This window comes from Callorhinchus milii, unplaced genomic scaffold (assembly GCF_018977255.1).
Source record: "Callorhinchus milii isolate IMCB2004 unplaced genomic scaffold, IMCB_Cmil_1.0 Scaffold25, whole genome shotgun sequence".
Classification (NCBI taxonomy): Eukaryota; Metazoa; Chordata; class Chondrichthyes; order Chimaeriformes; family Callorhinchidae; genus Callorhinchus; species Callorhinchus milii.
Genome location: NW_024704766.1, coordinates 745,521 through 765,004, shown reverse-complemented (window position 1 = coordinate 765,004; position 19,484 = coordinate 745,521). Strand labels below are relative to the sequence as shown.

The window sequence follows — 19,484 nt, the reverse complement described above, 5'->3', positions numbered from 1 at the left end:
TTGAGATAGAGAGAGAGCAGGGAGTTCCTCTCTCTCCCCCATCGTCCTGGCCGCCAATCCCCCAAATAATATTCCCTTAAACACTTCACAGCTGTTTGTGGGCCATCGCCTTGCGTAAATTGACTGCCGTGTTGACAGTCATTAAATTTGGCAACAATTCCCTGTGAAGTGCGTTGAGATGTTTTGCAGTTACAGGCGCAGCGTGACAGGCAAGGAATATTATGATTATTTATTATTTATATTAATTTTATTTTGTAGGACAGCTCCTGTGATGAAGAGCAGCCTCCATCAAGGTAACCTGACATTAAACCTTGGCGTTTCGGCTACACTGAAACTCGAACGCTAATTTGCGGTGTTTCTTTATAGGAAATTGGAGCTAAGTTCCCGCAGGTCGGGATGACATATTTCACGTTACTCTAGAGCGCTTCCTTTAGAACAAATCTGATTCTGTGTAAGGCAGCCTAGCTCAGTCATAGGGTCACAGAAACACAGGAACATAGGAGCAGGAATAGGCCATTCACAGCCACTCGAGCGTGTTCCACCATTCTATGAGATCATGGCTGATCTGTACCTCAACTCCAAATAGTTAATCAGTTGGCAACGCTCTCACCTCTGAGTCAGAAGGTTGTGGAGTTCAAGCCCCACGTCAGGGATTAAGTCTAAACTGACACTCCAGTGCAGCGCTGGGGGGGCAAGAGCATCGCATTGTCAGAGACGAAGTCCTTCGGATAAGACCCTAAACCGAGAGTCCGTCTGTTCCCGTTCAGGAGGAAGTTAAACATCCTGTGGAGAAAGGAGTTTCTCTCTCTCTCTCCCGGTGTCCTGGCCAACAATCCTCCCGTATAAGATTAATCGTTCGCTTCATGGCTGTTGGTGGAGGTTGCTGTGTGCAATCGAGCCTTCAGCGCTCTGGGACTCTCTCCTGTGTGAGGGGGCGCTATGTAAATGTAAGTTGTTGTTGTTGCTGCCCACAAAACTCTCTGCGACAAGGGGAGGTGGTGTCAGAAACAAATAAGAGAAAGATAATAATAATAATAATAATAATCCTTGCATTTGATATAGCGCTTTTCACGTCGGGAGGACGTCCCAAAGCGCTTCACAGAACACACTGTAAAGTGAATTGACTGTATATTTGTGGGCGAACGCGGCAGCCAATTGCGCACAGCAATGTCCCACAAACAGTCATGGATTGAAAATGACCAATTTATTATTGTTTTTGGTTTTGGAGGGATTATTATTAGGCTCTGTGTGATGTAACTTTGAAAGAGTTGGAGTTGTGCAGAAGGTCAGCGCACGTCCCCAGTGGAATCCATATCGATTCTACTGTATCTATGTCTATGTACTGGGGGGGGTGAGGGAATTTACTTCCAGTGTGAAAGTGAAAGAGGCAGAGAAGTAATAACAGCAGTAGCGGTTGGTCTGGGGAAAACCAGATGTCGAGTGAGGTGCTGGGCTAATAGCTGGTTTACCGTAGCCACTCTCTGTGATTTGGTGTTACTATTGTCGATGGAATATTGTTGTGTATGACTGGTTGGGTCCGAGGGTTTACGAGACGCCAATCCCTGTTCAGTGTTGGTATTACGAGAGTCAGTTGTCTCTGAGGGGTATTTCCAGGGGCTGATCTCTCCAGTGTATGTCAAGGTGTGAGCCCAGGTCTACTGTTTGGTCTGGAGTACGGAACAGTGTCTGGTTTGTTTCGTATATTTTTGTCGTATTATTATTGTGTTGTTGTATGCCATAAAGTTAATTAAAGATAGTGAGCTTTACTGTTTGTTTTGTAAAATAAACACTATACTCTTACCGCTGCCTATCGAATTATTAACAATTTTTTTACAGGACTCAACAAGACCTGTTGCCTCTTCCCTTTTTCAGTTTCAACTATATATGGTTTGCAGAGTTTCTACCGAGAATTTTGATGTGAGTAGATAAGCTGTGGGTGTGTGTAAGCAAGTGTGAAGTCATGTGTGAAGTGGTGTATATGTTTTTCTGAGTATGTGTAATAATAAGCACATTTGTTATATTTTCTGATCACTTTGTTTGAGACATCTTGAAGTGCTTCACAAAACATACTGTGGAGTCTCGTAGCGGTAGCGTAGTGGTTAGCGCACTCGCCTCACAAGCGAGAGGACCTGGGTTTGATTCACTCAATCCACGATTGTTTGTGGGTCACTGCCATGTGCAGTTGGCTGCCCCGTTTCACCCACAAACTATACAGTCACTACACTACGATAGATCCCGTGAAGCGCTTTGAGACATCTCAATGACATGATAAGGCGCTATATCAAATGCAAGGATTGTTATTATACTGTAACGCGGCATGACTGTGTATTTTGTGGGCGTGATGCGTCTGTGAGGGTTTAATATGTGTTCTGTGTGTGGGTGGGTGGGTGAGGGGAGAGGTAGGGGGTAGTGTGTATGTGTGTAATGATGGTGGGCTGTTTATTGCTCAGTCTAACAGAGTTGCCTCATGACGAGCTTTCCAAATCACAGGGCATTCAATTGGTATAAAAGAGAATTACCGTTCAGAGAGTGTGTGCGTGTGAGAAAGAGAGAGAAGGGGGGGGAGGTGGTTAGAGAGGGGGGGACGGGGAGGAAGAGATGGATGGGCGTGTTTTACACTGATCTCACTGAGCTGTGTTTGTCACAGGATTTGTGCTATGATTCATTCTGTCACAGAGAACCTCCGGCTTCAGCAGCGGTGAGTGTCTGCTGTAATACACCTCACACGCTCTCACACTCACACACTCAGGCAATCACACACTCGCACACGCGCACACTCAGGCAATCACACACTCAGGCAATCACACACTCGCACACGCGCACACTCAGGCAATCACACACTCGCACACTCAGGCAATCACACACTCGCACACTCAGGCAATCACACACTCGCACACTCAGGCAATCACACGCTCGCACACTCAGGCAATCACACACTCGCACACTCAGGCAATCAAACACTCGCACACTCACACACTCAGGCAATCACGCGCAGCACCTTTCACGTTCCGGAGGACATCCCAAAGCGCTGGACAGTGAAGGGTTTGCTCTCAAGCTGGGGTTGGGATCAGGAGGGGTGATGGGCATGGAGGGTCTGGGGGTAGGAGGGTGACCAAGGCAATGTTCAAAGAGGAAGGTCTTGGGATGTGCCTTGAAGGAGGCGAGGGAGGGAGGGCGGGGGCAAGGTGGAGGTATTCAGGGATGGAGTGTTTCCAGAGGCTGGGGGCAGAGAAGCTGAAGGGTTATAATATGTTTCTCAGTGAGTGAGCGAGCGACAGGCGGTAAAGACAGAGGCTCCTCTGAAACGGTTTTGATTTTCAATTTTCTCGCTCAGGTTTGAAGTGGAGCGGAGGCGAAGAGTCTGGTACGTACACAGATGTTACTGTCAGACATTTGCCCGGCCTGGTCAGGGGGACGTTAAAGATTTCTCTCTCCCCAGTGTCCTGACCGACAATTCCCCAAATAATATTCGCGCGCTCACTTCACGGCTGTTTGTGGGACGTCGCTGTGCGTAAATTGGCTGCCACATTCACCCACAAAACATACAGTCCCACTCCACTTGGTAACAATTCCCTATGAAGCGTATTGAGATGCCGTCTGTTTGCAAATGAGGGCTTCTAAACACCACATGCTCTGAACCCAATGATTAACCCCACCCTCCCCACCTCTCTCTCTCTCTCTCTGTCTCTCTCTCTCTCTCTCTAGGTCTGAGCCAAAGTACAAAGGCAAGGACGTCAACGACAAATCTGCCTCCCCCTAGGCCCTGACGGTGGTGCAAGGGGCGAAAATGAAACATGGGATGTGAATTTTCATGCTGAATTTTGCCCAGTGGATGATGATGATGGAGGCCAGCCGGGGTGTGGAATCCCGTCTTAACGTGGTTAATAGCTATCACATCCAATGTTGCCTTGCACCTGTATCGAAAGGATCCGATAGATTTCCGGCCCCCACCCCATGGTATACCTGGCACATACATTTTACATGCAGTAAAGTTAGGAGCCAGGTCCATCACTGTTAGAGTCGTAGACATTACGTCGTAGAAGGAGGCCATTCATCCCAAGAGAACTCTTTCACCCTTTTCCCTTTGGTGATGGGTTTCCATATGTGTCAAGACACCGGTCTAATGCCCCCCGCAAGAAAGAGGCCATCAAGAGGCCCATCGAGAGGCCCATCGAGTCCACAAGGCTGTCAGAGCAAGCTGTCCATCCAATCCCACTTCCCTGCCCTATCCCCAAACATCCTCCAAGCTTCTATCCTTCATATACCTGTGTCCTTCCCTCTCGAAACACACAATGGATTTATTTATAATAGATTCTGCCTCTGGGTCCTCACTTGACTGGGTTTTCCACATCCCAATAATAATAATAATCCTTGCATTTGATACAGCGCCTTATCACGTTGTTGAGACGTCTCAAAGCGCTTCACACAATATACTGAAAAGTGTAGTGACTGTGTTTTTTGTGGGCCAGACGCAGTAGTCAATTGCACACAGCAGTTTCCCCACAAAGCCGGTTTCCTGTGCCGCCCCCTCGCTCACTTTTAGGGGTTAATTTACCCTCCATTGCCCCCACCACTCCCGCAGTGATTAACCATTTGGAAGAGTGAAGCTGAGGTGGATATGTCAATGGGAATAATCCTTCCCTTTCGGTTGCTCCCCTGGGGAGAGGGAGAGCGAGGGGCAACTTCAGGACAGACACCAGGAAGTATTTATTTGCACAGAGGGGAATTTAGAGCTGGAATGGGGGGTAACGGGCAAGGGGATCAGGATGGTGAAACCACTGAGAATAAGTATGTGTGAGTGTGAAAGGACGTCTGTGTGTTTGTGTGGGTGTGTTTGTGTGTGTGTGTGTGAGAGAGAGAGAGAGTGAGGGTGTGATCGGGGAGGAAGGTGTATGTGAGATCTGCCACTGTGAGGCAAACATAATCATTCTTGACACCTGGAACATGTGAGAGACAGAACGGTGAACAGGTCAAGGTCATTCTTCACTCAGATCCTCGGCAGATCCAGGGATGGATCAGTCTCACCGGGGCTGGAAGTTTTAATGTTGTCGGCTCGTTTGTTAGTTGTTGCGAGAGTTCCAAGACCGTGCAGGTCTGGGGGACCTTGTGGGTTTGTGCCACGTGGAGGCTGGGAGTGCTGTGTGGCCACAGCGGTGGGGGGAGAGGAGAGGAGTGGACCTAGAAATGCATTTGTGGAGTCCTGTAGCTCAGTGGTTAGAGCACTCGCTTTGCAAGAGAGAGACCTGAGTTCAATTCCAGGCAGAGGGCGAAACCTTGGGCAAGTTTCCTTACTCCACACAGAGCTTAATAATAATCCCTCCAAAACCAAAAACAATAATAAATCGGTCATTTTCAATTCACGGCTGTTTGTGTGGGACATTGCTGTGCGCAATTGGCTGCCGCGTTTCGCCCACAAATATACAGTCAATTCACTTTACAGTCTATTCTGTGAAGCGTTTTGAGACGTCGAAAAGACGTGAAAAGCGCTGTCTCAAATGCAAGGATTATTATTAACAATGATGGAGTGAGTGTGGAATTAAAGCTTAGATCAGGGGTAGACTGTGTGTGTGTGTGAGAGAGTGAGAAAAAGTGTGTGTGTGAGAGAGAGTCTGTGTGAGAGACAGACTGTTAGAGAGAGAGTCTGTGAGAGAGAGAGAGAGAGCAAGTGAGTATGTTGTGTGTTGAGGGGAGAAAATGTGAGTGAATGTGTTCGAAAGTGAGAGTGGTGAGTGTGAGAAGATGTCTCTGTGTGTGGGGGTGAAATTACTTGAGTGAATGTGTCTGGGTGTAGGAGTTGGTGAGTATGTGTGAGTGTCGGTGTAATTCTGGGTATTTGTGTGTGTGTGTGAGGGAGAGTGTTTGTGTGTGTGTAAATGAGAGAGAGAGTGTGCGAGTGAGTGTGTATGTAAGAGTCAGAGTGTGTGTGAGTGTTTAAACAGACACGAGTTGATCTGCTGCTGCGGGGAGTGTGAGAGTGACTGAGGAATGGATTAATGAACAGCTAGTGCTATAAAGATTTACTGTGAGGAACAGTTTATATATATATATATTATTATATATTAATAGTAATATTGTGAAACATTTCATGTTACTTTAACATATATCTTGTATTTGAGAGTATAATCTATACGTGTATAATAAGTAATATAGATTTCCCTTTAAAGGGGGGTATAAATGTCAGTGCGTCAGCGTGGCTCAGACGGTATCGCCCTCACCTCGGAATCAGAAGGTTGTGGGTTCGAGCCCCGTGTTGGGGTCTTAAAGCTCACAGTCCAGGCTGACGCCCAAGACATTACACTAAGGTCCTGTCTGTGCCTGTTCAGGTGGATGTTAAAGACCCCATAACACTATTCGAAAAGAGAAAGGGAGTTTCTCTCTCTCTCTCCCTCCCAGCGTCCTGGCCAACAATCACCCGGTTAAGATTGTTCACTCACTCCGTGGCTGTTTGTGTCACTTTGCTGTGTGCAACTCGGCAGCTGTGCTTCACCTACAAAATATACAGTCACTCCACTTGCCAGAAAAACTCTGTGAAGCGCTTTAAAATGATGCGATAAGAATTATTTATCCATTTAAGACTTAAGGTGTAAGGCGCTGTGTAAATACTGTATACATTATTGTACATGTACATCCACTTTGCCAGGAGGTGGCGTTATTGCAGTAGTTTTCCGCTGAACTGTCCTTTAAATCCCACTGTTACATTGCTCGCAAGCCCGGAACTATCTGGGAACGTCTTTCAGAGGCATAACCTATGTGGAATAAAAGTTAAAGCCTCCGAGAGAACCAAATGCGACCCTCACAAGTGGGAGCTTTGCTTGTTATCGGGAAGTAAATGTACTGCGCACTCTCTCTCTCTCACCCTGGAGGGAAGAATCCTGCTTACCTAATTCTGGAGAGTATTAGGCGCAGGTTGGCAAGAGCCGAGGATTGGGGGGGAGCCCAGAGTGTGCGTTGGGGTTACTGCTGGAGCCTAACCAGCTAAACGTGTGCATCTTGTCACTGATATCACTGTGTGGTAAGCTTGCCCACAGCTTGTCCAGCGAGGACCACCCCATCCATTAGGGCTTCGGTTTGCAGAGTTAACAGGAGCCGAGTTGAAGGCTTCCTTACCCCCCAGTGAATTATTTAACATTTGAAGAATTAATATGTCAAAGTGTTTCAGTAATAATAGGAGGATGTACCTTATCGTTAACTATTACTCTCTTCACCCTCCGCAGCCCCCACCCCCACCCCCATCCCAACCCCCTATGCTTCATTTCCTATTTGTTGTTTATTTGAAGTTGAGGTACAGATCAGCCATGATCTAATCTAATGTTTGTTGGTTTAATGGTAACTGAGACTTTCATGGTACACTATTGAGCTTACAAACTGAAACTTCCAGGTACCCAAGTTAATAGTAATAATAATAATAATAATCCTCGCATTATAGCGCCTTATCATGTCTCAAATCACTTCACAGGATACACTGTAAAGTGAATTCATTCTGTATTTTGTGGGTGGAACAGGGCAGCCAATTGACCACAAGCAGCGTCCCCACAAACAATCGTGCATTATTATTATTTTTGGAGGGATTATTATATCATTATTAAGGAGGGAAGGGGGAAATAAACGTACTCGGGGCTTCGAATTCTGGTTTTAAAAAAAAGGTTCTCTGTATTTCAGCATTTTATGATCAGTCTCTATTTGTTGGATTGTTTCAAGATATCTCCCCATCAGTGGCCATGGCTGTGGTCACTGCGCCCTAAGCCTCTGGAGCTCCCTGCCTCTCTCCCTCCATACCTCGTCCCCTCTTTATCTGTCTTTCAGTCTCTCCTTAAGTCTTATTTCTTCTGCATATCACTGTGCAGTGCTCTGAGCTGCTGTTCTGCCTAAAGATCGCTGTAGGAACAAAAGTTGTTGCTGCTATTGTTTTTGAGTTGGGGGTTTGGACTTGAACTTGTGGGTTTGATTGACACTCCACCTCTGTACTAGGTGTCTATGTTCAATATTAAAGAATATTTAAAAACATTCTCTTTGTAATGTCCTGTTATTGTCTGACTTATGCCTGAGATCAGTGTCCATGTGTAGGTGAAACACGGCAGCCAATTTGCACACAGCAACTTCCCACAAACAGCCGTGAAGTGAGAGACCAATTTTATCTGGGGGATTGTCGGCCAGGACACCGGGAGGGAGAGAGAGAGAGAGAGAAACTCTCTGTTTCTCTGTGAGGTGTTTGAGGCAATGCAAATCATTGCTGAATGTTTATAAACTCGTTTATTAAAAATAATCTTTTACCCACAAAATACACAGTAAATTCACTTTACAGTATATTCTGTGAAGTGCTTTGAGACGTCTCGAAGACGTGATAAGGGGTATCAAATGCCAGGATTATTATTATTATTACAGTTACTCACACAGCTGCCGATCAGACTCCGTTTTTTTAATCAGTGTTGTCATGTCGTCATAAACTTTCTTGCAGACTGTCCCTGAGTCAGATTAATTATCACCTTAAACAAGTCAGAAACATTTGAGTTGCTACTGTACTAAATAGACAAAGGTTTCCTGTTTTACAGCTTGTAATTAGTCACAGTGCAATTACATTCCAGCACTATGTCTCTCGCACTCAATGCAATCACACTGTTCACACTGAGTGTGTGTGAGAGTGTGTGTGAATGAGTGAGAGAAAGCGGGTGAGTGTGTGAGTGTGAATGAGTGTAAATGAATGTGTGTGAATGTGTGAAGGAGTGTCAACGTGTGATTGTGAGCGAGTGTGAGAGTCTGTGAGAGTGAGTGCGAGAGGAGTGAAGGTATGTACGTGAGTGAGTGAGTGAGTGAGTGAGTGTGAGAGACTGCGTGAGTGAGTGTGAATAGCAGCCAAGGTGTTGGAGGATAGCCAGATCTTTAAGATGAAACTGAAATCAGGGGGAGATGACTTTTAAGGACCTCTCTATATATTTATCAGCGCCTTGGGACATCCTCCCAACGTGAAAGGCGCTATACAAATGTGATCTTGTTGTATATATTTATTCCCCACTATATTGGGGAGCAATTGATCCAAATTCTACAGTGCAAACCAGAGCCTCTCTCCCCCCAGATCCCTCCCGGTTCACATCCGAAAAGTTTAGTCACAGTCCGAAAAGTTATTAAAAAGTTTCCAAATTTTTTAGCTCCTGTTGTGGGTTCCCACTGTCACTGACATTTGTTCCTTAAGGTAGGGTGGGGTGACGTGTGGTATTTTCGTTATTAATTGGTGCTTTTTCCTCCCCCACCCCACCCACCCATCCCTCTCCTTTTTTTTTCTTCCCGGTTTTTATTTTTTAATTAAAATAATTTTATTTTTAATTAAAATGAAGTACAATGTGTGGGTTTTTAATGCTATTTTGAGAGGATGAGATGAGATGAGATGGGATGACAAGTTGGAACAGTTTCACTGAGAGAGAGAGAGAGAGAGAGGGGGAGTAACATATCCCAAGTGAGTGGCAATTCAGAGTGATTGACAGGCGGAATGTCTCCCAAAAAAGGGCTTTGCCAAAAACATTTTTTTTAATCTATTGCCTTTATATATAAATGCAGACACTGCAGACACGCCTCACCTCTGCTCGTTCCTGGAGGGAGTTTGGGACAGACGTTGTGGTTTTGTGTGGGATCATCTCTGTGTCAGTGTGTGTGTGTCTGTGTAAGTGTGTAAGTGTGTTGAAGAGTGTGTTGGTGTTATATAGTGTGTGTGTGTTGGTGTGTGTTAGTTGGAGAGTGTGTGTTAGTGTGTGTGTTAGTGTGGTGTGTATTTGTTAGTGTTAGAGAGGGTTAGTGTCAGTGTGTGTGAGTGTTAAGAGTTTGGGTGTCTGTGTGTGTCTGTCAGTGTTAGAGAGTGTCAGTGTCTGTGTGTTGAGTGTTGGAGAGTGTGTGTGTTAGAGTGTGTGTTAGAGTGTGTTTTAGTGTGTTAGTGTGATAGAGTGTGTGTGTGTTAGAGTGTGTGTGTGAGTGTGTTAGTGTGCGAGTGTGTTAGTGTGTGAAGAGTGTGTGATAGAGTGTGTGTGAGTGTGTGATAGAGTGTGTGAGAGTGTGTGATAGAGTGTGTGATAGAGTGTGTGTGAGTGTGTGATAGAGTGTGTGTGTTAGTGTATGTGTGTTAGTGTGAGTGTGTGATAGAGTGTGTGTGAGTGTGTGATAGTGTGTGTGAGTGTGTGATAGTGTGTGTGAGTGTGTGATAGTGTGTGATAGTGTGTGATAGAGTGTGTGTGAGTGTGTGAGTGTGTGAGTGTGTGAGTGTGTGATAGTGTGTGTGAGTGTGTGATAGTGTGTGTGTGAGTGTGTGATAGAGTGTGAGTGTGAGTGTTAATGTTAGTGTGTGTCAGTTGGAGCCCCAGAGACCCGCAGAGAGCTGAGGGGTGAGGGGGAGCGGTGAGGAGCGCCCTGAGCCCCCCGGGGGGCTATGCAGGCTCAGGCCGAGCTGAGGGGCTCCTCCCCGGGGCTACAGAAGACGGGGAGTCGGCGCTACAAAACCTTTATGATCGATGAGATTTTGGCGAACAACAAGGAAAGTTGCAGCTACTTCCAGAAACTTTCCCTCCATCATTCCGTGTGCCCGACCTTCCTGGTCAGACCCCAGGCGGTGCACCTCCAGGGTAAGCCCTCCCTCACCGCAAACTAACCCCGCATTCGCATTCGCATTCGCAACTTTCTTTCTGAGCTTCTCAATGGGTCAGTTTCATCTCCTGCCTCAGCTGCCATCGGTGTCCTGTTATCCGCACTGTGCCCCCCCCCCGTCCCTCTGACCCCCTTTCCCCCCCTCCTGTTGTCCACCCCCCCAACCCCATCCCGGATGTAATAATGACAATAACAATCCTCGCATTGGACACAGCTCTTCGAGGCGTCTCAAAGCGCTTCACGGGATACACTGTAAAGTGAATTGACGGTGTGTTTTGTGGGCGAAGCGGGACAGGCAGTTGCGCGCAGCAGCGTCGCCCGCAAACAGTGACCACATTTTTTTTTGTGGGGAGTATTACCCCCGGAAAAGGGGGGGAACCAATCGACGAGCCGACGGGTTCCTACTTACTGTTAGTTGTATTAATGTTATATTTAAATAAATAAGATTAACAGTAATAATCATTGCATCCTTGGAAGGTCTCGGAGCGCTGGCCGTCTACTTAAAGATTTACGTAGTGTAGTGACTGTGTGTTTTGTAGGTGAACACAGCGGCCGGATTTATAATTTCTGCACAAACTGGGCGGGCGGGTGGGTGTGCGTGTGGGTGGGTGGGTGGGTGTGCGTGTGGGTGGGTGGGTGTGCATGTGGGTGGGTGGGTGTGCGGGTGGGTGGGTGGGTGGGTGTGCGGGTGGGTGGGTGGGTGAGGATGGTGTTGATCAGGTTATTGGAGAGGTTTGCGGGATCTTTAACATCCAGTCAGACAGGACCCCTCTCGCGACACAGCACATCCCAGGGCTGGGCAGGAGCGTCAGTCAGGCTGTGCTGTGCTGTGAGTGAGCTCTAGTGCCGTTGTGTAATGGTTAGAGCCCTCGCCTCACAAGCGAGAGGACCCGGGTTTGATTCCCGGGAAGGGCAAAGCTTTAGGCAAGTTTCCTTACTCCGCACGCTTCTGTTTAACCAGCAGTAGGTAGGAATCTGGTTGTTAGTCGATTGGCGGATCGCTTTCCGGGGGTAACAATCCCTGAAAAAATAATAATAATAATTTGTTCACTCAATCAATGACTGTGTGTGAGACATTGCTGTGAGCAATTGGCTGCCACGTTTTTGCCAACAAAATACGCAGTCACTGCGCTTTACAGTGTATCCTGTGAAGCGCTTTGAGATGTCTCGAAGACGTGATAAGGCAACGCATCAATTGCAAGGATTATTATTATTATCGTGCAGTGTATGTGTGTGTGTGTGTGTGTGCAGTGTTTGTGTGTGTATAGTGCATGTCTCATGTGTTGTGTGTGTAGTTCATGTGTCTAGTGTAGTGTGTGTGTTTGTCTAGTGTGTAATGTATAACGTGTGTGGTGGTGCGTGTGTATCCTTCAAGACCCTGCTCTTCGACTGCCCCTTCGGTCACTCTCCTACCCCCACCTTCCCCGCCCTCCACCCCTCCTGATCCCAACCTCCAGCTCGGGTCCAAATCCTTGACTGTCCAGCGCCTTGGGATGTCCTCCTGACGTGAAAGACACTACGTAAGTGTCATTTGTCGTCGTTGTTGTGTACCTTGTGTGTGTGTATGTGTGTGTGTGTCCAGCTATCTTGTTGTGGCCTTCAATCACCAGCAGAGACCAAGTAAAGAAACTGGTGACTGTGAGTAGTTTTGCTTGTGGCAGAGCCGGGTGTGATAGAGACAGTGATTTCCTTCGTTTCTGCTGGAAACCAATTAAAACAGCTCCAGATTCCCACCATTTCCAGGAACGTTTAAGTGTCAGTTTTATATAATTCAGCCCAGGTCGGGAGGGGTATCATTGGCTGTGTACTGATGACAGCACAGCAGAGCCTCATCGACAGGACCTGGAAGGGCAGAGCTGTCACTGGGGACGGGGAGTAATCTCACTCTGCTCTTGTTAACCCTGCAAGGCAAAGCCCTAATGGGCCGGGTGAGCCGAGCTGGACGAGGAGCTTGTCAGACAGTGATATCAATGGCAACGCTATGTGGTGTTAGCTGGTTAGACTCCAGCAGTTACCCCAACACACACTCTGGGCTCCCCCCAGTCTAACAATTCTATGCTCTTAGAATAATAATATTAATAATAATCCTTGCACTTGATATAGCACCTTTCACAATGTCGATGTCCAAAGCGCTTCACAGGATGTAGTGTAAAGTGCAGTGACTGTGTATTTTCTGAGCGCAAGGCAGCAGCGAATGGCACACAGCGACGTCCACAAACAGCCATGGAGTGAGTGACCAATCTTATTTGGGGGGATTGTTGGCCAGGACACCAGGAGGGAGGGAGAGAGAGGGAGAGAGGGAAACGCCCTTCTCTTTTGGAATAGGGCCCGGGATCTTTAACGTCCACCTGAACAGGGCACAGACAGGAGCTCGAGCCAAATGGAAGGCGAACCGGATGGATCTGGGTCTTCTTTTGTCCAACGATTCTCATGATCTTATCTCCCCTCGTGTCCGCAGGCCCGGCGTCTCTCAGGTCCTATCCCATGTTCTCCCTGCTCGGACGTCAGACGGCTGGAGTGACCCAGCTGTGTCCAATGGCCATCGGCCGTCTGCCTCAGCTCCTGTCGCCCTCGTCGAGCTCTGGGAGGACACAGACCCCAGGCCTGGACAGCAGTGAGTCGGAGAGCGACCAGGCCCTCCCCCGGCTAAAGAAACCCCGCCGGAGCCGCACTATTTTCACCGAGTTACAGCTCATGGGGCTGGAGAAAAAGTTCCAGAAACAGAAGTATCTCTCCACCCCAGACAGGTGAGTGAGCGGTCCGTCCTGCCAGAGGGTTGGTCAATTAGTCACTCAGTCAGGTAGCGAGCGAGCGAGTGGGTGGGTCAATGAGTGAGTAAGTGTGTGAACGAGCGAGCGAGCGAGTGAATGAATGAGTGACACATGCGCACACACACATGCTTGATACATTCAATATCATTTCTAACTGACTTTATTTTGCAAAGAGTATTGACAATAGACGGCGAGATAGGCCTAAGTGTGGGGTGGGGGTGGGAGGGGGGGGGTTCAATCCCAGTCAGTGGGTTCAATCCTAAACATGTGTCAGGATAGAGGTTTAAGCATACCTGAGATGCTATCACATCACATATCGCATTTTTCCCCGTTTCTCCCTCTTCCCTCCCCCCCTCCCCCTTTCTCTCTCTCTCTCTGTCTCTCTCACTCTTACGTATATTGGGCATTGATTCGTTGCCTGCGGGTGTGACGTGTAATAACAGGCTGTAGATGAGGAAGCTGTGAGGTGTCCATCACCGTGTGGTTGATGAGAAACGCACTGTGTTTCTGTGCTTGGCACAGTTCAGGTGGCAAGAAATCAGGCCATTTTCCTAATTACTGTATTTTTACAACATCTATGGTAAGTGGGTTTCAACAATCACAGCCCGACCCATAGTATCAGTGACTTTGCGGGTAATTGGAGTTGAGGTACAGATCAGCCATGTTCTAATAGAATGGCAGAACAGGCTCTAGGGGGCTGAATGGCCAACTCCTGTCCCTATGTTCGTATATTCATAGAAGGGATGAGAGGGGATGAGGAGGGATGGTGGTTCTTGTAGAGTATAAACACTAGCAAGGGGATTGATTGGGACAAATGGCCTGTTTCTGTGCTATAATGATTCCTGCCCAGGCCCCGGGTCTAAAGAACAATCTAGGATGGCCTGCGGTGGAGACAGATTGTGTCCACAAATCCACGAGGGAATTAATTGTAGCTAATTCAGGAAGAGATGGATTGAAGGGTATGAGAGCTGGAGACGTGTAGGGTTTCTCCTGCACTTAGACCCTGTCCACAAGGACCACAATGGTCTATTCTGGTCCTGTACATTCCTGTGCTGCTTGATGGTGTGAGTTTAATGATGCGAGAATCCTATTGTAATCTCACTCCGTGCACATCCTTAGGGAGGGAGGGAGCTGTTCCTGACAGTCAAGGTCTGTAACTGGACCAACCTCCTGGGAAAGCCCCCGGTATTCCAAGCTTGGCCTTGCCCGAGCTGCGGACAAGGTTAGAAGCGTCTCCTTATGACTTCTCTTCAACCCTGATCCCGACCCGGTCACAAGCTGGTATTTAGCTGTTTTTGTAAACCCTCCCCCACCCAAAAGAAACGTGGTCACTCAATCCACGACTGTTTGTGGGACGCTGCTGTGCGCAATTAGCTGCTGCGTTTTGCCCAGTAAATTCACTTTACAATACACTCTGTGAAGCGCTTTGAGACGTGAAGCGAAGTGATAAGGCGCTATATCAAACGCAAGAATTAATATTACGGTTATATGTTATTTTCATTGACAACTTCCTCACATATACTTTAAAACCCTTGGGTGACAGATGAGTAATTACACCCAAATCCTCTCCCGCTCCAACTCCACGGATGGATGTGTTTTTTTTTAAATACTTAGCCCCTCGAGCCCGTTCCGCCATTCTGCAAGATCATGGCTGATCTGAATTCTGTTGGCATCGGGCCTTGTGTTCAATCGATTAAATCACAGAAATCTTTTTTGTGCATCTCATTGATATTTTACCCTAACATAGGAGTTGCGGTTGATTGTGTGCTGCGTCTGAACCTGTGTGCAACTGTGTCGAGCCCTGATTGAGTGATTGGAACTCAGGAAAGTGGCATCAGCTGTGTATTTGTTGCTGTCGTTTCCTTGGTGATAATGGCTTAAGTGATACAACAGACAGGAGATGTAATTCAAATCCGTCACATAAACAGCTAAGAACATTTTTGCGGCTTTAGCTAATGGTATTGTAATACAATGGGAGCATTCAAGCCATTAGCTTTCCACAGGCAAGTGAGCGACACGTTAGATTGAATGAAGGGAATCCAGTCCGACAGCTTTGTTGGATTTTTGCGCCCAATTTCTACAGGTTCAGGGGCTGTTTGTATCGGTTCCCTTCCCACCTGCAATACAACCCTTGTCAGCCTTGCAAAGCGACACATACGACAGCCACGAGAACCCCGACCGTACCATCACGTTCCTTCACAGCTTCCTCCCCACCATCATCACCTGCCCCAGCTCTAGTCCTCTGCCTACATCCTCTCCTCAATCTAAGTAACTCACTCTCTGTCCTCTCTCTAATAACTCACTGTCTCTTCCCTCTAATAACTCACTCTCTGTTTCCTCTAAGAACTCACTCTTTCTTCTAATAACTCACTCACTCTCTCTTCTCTAATAACTCACTCTTTCTTCTCTAATACCTCATTCTCTTTTCCCTCTAATAACTCACTCACTCTTCCCTCTAATAAATTACTCTCTCTTCCTTCTAATAACTCACTCTTTCTTCTCTCTAATAACTCACCCTCTCTTCCCTCTAATAACTCACTCTCTCTTCCCTCTAATAACTCACTCTCTCTTCCCTCTAATAACTCACTCTCTTCTCTCTAACGTAAATACAATAACAATAATAATCTTTGCATTTGACACAGCGCCTTATCGCATCTTCGAGACGTTTAAAAGCACTTCACAGGATACACTGTGCAGTGAATTGACTGTGTATTTTTTTTTGCGCGTGAAATAACTCACTCTCTCTGATGCCTCACTCTCTTAATAACTCGCTCTCTAGTCTCTGTAATAACTCCCTCTCCGCTGCCTGTTAATCTGTGCCCCTCTCAGCGCCCTCTGATGACTGTGTTCTGGTTACCCTCAGGTTAGACCTGGCCCAGTCGCTGGGACTCACTCAGCTGCAGGTGAAGACGTGGTATCAGAACCGTCGGATGAAGTGGAAGAAAATGGTGAGTTGTGTTTTCTCCGTGACAGCTCCTGCCAGCCATCAGCCTGACCCTGCCCTGCACTGCAGTGAGAAAGGTCTGAAGATCTGTTCAGGTGCACGTTAAAGATCCCACAGCACGAGTTGTAAAGAGAAGGGAGTTTCTCTCTCCCTCTCTCGCTCTCTCTTTCCCGGTATCCTGGCCGAGAATCCATCCCGCGCTCCCCAAACAGAATTGGTCCCTCACTTCACGGCTTTTTGTGGGACGTCACTGTGCGGAAATTGACCTTCACGAGGAAGCTAGACAAATCTCTAATAAGGAGTAATCTACACGGATGCAGGGGGTGGGTGGGGGGTGAGGGCTGAATGGGTCTTCTCCTGTGCTGTAAATTAGGCGAGTGGTGTAACTAATATGCCAGTGGTCTCCTCCTCCTAATTGCCCAATCTCTGAATGAAATGAGAACATAAGGACATTAGAATTAGCTGGAGAAAGCAGACTAAGGTCCATCTATTTCACCTTCCACCATCCTGGCAGTCACTTGACATGTCGTGTCCCAAACTGTACACTGTAATATAACTGAATTGCTTGTAAACACAGGTGCTGAAAGGAGGACAAGAAGCGCCAACAAAGCCCAAAGGGAGGCCGAAAAAGAACTCCATCCCCTCGACGGAAGAGATCGAGGCGGAGGAAAAAGAAGCCAGACTGGCCCAGGAGCAGGAATCCTCTCCTTCCTGAGATAGAGAGAGAGAGAGAGAGAGAGAGAGTGGAGATCAGGACAAACGGAGATGGAGAGAGAGAAAGAAAGAAGAGAAAACAAAACAAACTCTTCCAGATTTCAGTCTATGCACTTGGAACCTCAGGACATAACCACAGCTTCTCTGTGGGGAACAGAACGGAACAAACGCCATAATGCAATCTACAGCTTGTCTGTCGTGTAGGGACGCAGCTGTGTGTAAATACGGACTTTAATTTAATGGGAGCTGGGGGCTGGCGCTGTGTGTGTGTATAGGTGGGGGTGGGGGGGAGGGGAGATTGATAATAAAATAACACGTTATTTCACTCATGTCTTGTTTTCTGTTCACCTGCTCAGCATTAGGCCTCCGTTCTTCTCCAGAGGTTTTAGGGCTATCCTAAAAGCTGATGGTGGGGCTCGCATTTGATATAGAGCCTTGTCATGTCATTGAGACGTCTCAAAGCGCTTCACAGAATATACTGTAAAGTGGAGTGACTGTGTATTTTATTATTATTTTGTGGGCCAAACTTGGCAGCCAATTATGTACAGCAATGTCACACAAACAGTCATGGTTTGAGTGAACAAATTTTTTTTTTGGAATGATTATTACCGCTGGAAAGCGATCTGCCAATCGACTAACAACCAAGTTCCGACTTACTGCTGGTAACCAGAGGCCTGGGGACTAAGGAAACTTGCCTAAGGTTTCGCCCGGCCCAGGAATCAAACCCAGGTTCTCTCGCTTGCGAGGCGAGTGCTCTAACCACACTACAAGCCTCCACCTAAGTAGAGTATAAAAGCAAGTGAGACTTTTCCCCCCTCCAGCCAAGTCCCGTTCGAGTTAAAACTCGCTCCCCTGGTGGGATGTGCAAATTCTGAAGAGCGACAGGATGAATTTAAATCAGAATTAGTTTGTTTTAAGTGCACTTGAATGGAGCGATGACATCACCAGAACTTGTAATCTTGTTATCTTGTAATCTCCTGATCCAATTTCCCAAATCACTTGCACCCTTCCTCCCTTCTCCCTCGTGAAACAGGACTTACTATGTCATGTCAGACTGTTAATAAGAATCATCCAATCATAGAAATATGCCTACAAAACACACAGTCGCTACTCTTCACAGTATTTCCCGTGAAGCACTTTGGCACGTGCTCCCGTTGTGAAAGGCACGACACGCAGGCAAGGATTTTATTATTATTAGTGATAAAATTTACAGCACAGAACAAGGCAATTTGGTCCATCGTGCCTGTGCTGGTGCTTTTAAGAGCAATCCTTTCAGTCTTGTTTACCTGCTCTGAAATGGTAAACTCTGGTTTAAGTGAGGTTCGCAAATGCAGGGAAGAGTTTTTGGCATATTTCCTCCCAGGTAATGTAAAAATAAATGATCTCTCTCACCTTAGCATCGAGCCCACCAAGAGAGAAGATATAGTTACCTAGTTTGTTTGTCATTTGCCTGAAAGGCAGCTTATTAGCACTTTAATTATTCAATGATGTATTGGTTATTACCTGGAATTCAAAATTGGCATTGAAAATACACCTCCAGCGATGTAACAAAAATGGGAGGCTTTGTTTCATATCACACACCTATCTCAGCCCTTCTGAATAAATACCTGCTTGTGCATCTTCTTAGAATATTTATTTAAAAAAACACTGAGTAAGTACTATATAATAATAATAATGATAATAATAATCCTTGCATTTGGTATAGTGCCTTATCATGTCAGTGAGACGTCCCAAAGCGCTTCACGGAATATACTGTAAAGTGAATTGACTGTATATTTGTGGGCGAACGCGGCAGCCAATTGCGCACAGCAATGTCCCACAAACAGTCGTAGATTGAAAATGACCAATTTATTATTGTTTTGGGGTTTTGGAGGGATTATTATTAGGCTCTGTGTGGAGTAAGGAAACTTGCCCAAGGTTTCGCCCTGACCTGCCGGGAATTGAACTCAGGTCTCTCACTTGCAAAGCGAGTGCTCTAATCAATGAGCTACATGACTCCACAGGATATGCTGTGAAGTGTAGTGGCTGTGTATTTTATAGACGAAACACGACAGCCAGTTGTGCAAAGCAGAGTCCCACAAACAGTGGTGGATTGAGTGACCAAATTCTTCTTATTTTTTGTTGGAGGGATTATTACCCCTAGAAAGTGATCCGCCAATCAACTAACAAGCGGGTTCCTACTGACTGCTCGGTAAACCAAGACGTGTGAAGTGAGGAAACTTGCGTAAGTTTGTCCTTTACCGGGAGTTGAACGGTCCTCTACTTGCGAAACGAGTGCTGTAACCACTGAGCTACAGGACCCCACATTTCAAGTCAGAAGATTTATGTTTACCAAAACGAGCATCAAGTTGCAACAACAGAAGTGCTGTGAGAACGAAACTGGTGCATTTGTGTTCGCTGCTAATTGCACAACACTCTTTAAAAGGTCAAGT

General features: G+C 46.7%; 1 protein-coding gene across 1 annotated transcript; it reads left to right on the top strand.

Moving 5' to 3' along the window:
• Window positions 1-10,279: 10,279 nt before the first annotated feature.
• On the top strand, window positions 10,280-17,101 carry barx2 (BARX homeobox 2). The gene is made up of 4 exons (XM_007896023.2): window positions 10,280-10,601; window positions 13,082-13,370; window positions 16,258-16,342; window positions 16,916-17,101. The coding sequence occupies exons 1-4, from the start codon at window positions 10,409-10,411 to the stop codon at window positions 17,051-17,053; spliced, it is 705 nt and encodes a 234-aa protein (XP_007894214.1). The 5' UTR covers window positions 10,280-10,408; the 3' UTR covers window positions 17,054-17,101.
• The last annotated feature ends 2,383 nt before the right edge of the window (window positions 17,102-19,484 follow it).

Excerpts from the sequence above, each read along its gene's own strand:
- barx2 (XM_007896023.2), top strand. The coding sequence starts at position 10,409 with ATGCAGGCTCAGGCCGAGCTGAGGGGCTCCTCCCCGGGGCTACAGAAG. Across the intron at positions 10,602-13,081 it reads CCAGGCGGTGCACCTCCAGG|GCCCGGCGTCTCTCAGGTCC; the intron begins GTAAGCCCTCCC and ends TCGTGTCCGCAG. Across the intron at positions 16,343-16,915 it reads GGATGAAGTGGAAGAAAATG|GTGCTGAAAGGAGGACAAGA; the intron begins GTGAGTTGTGTT and ends TTGTAAACACAG.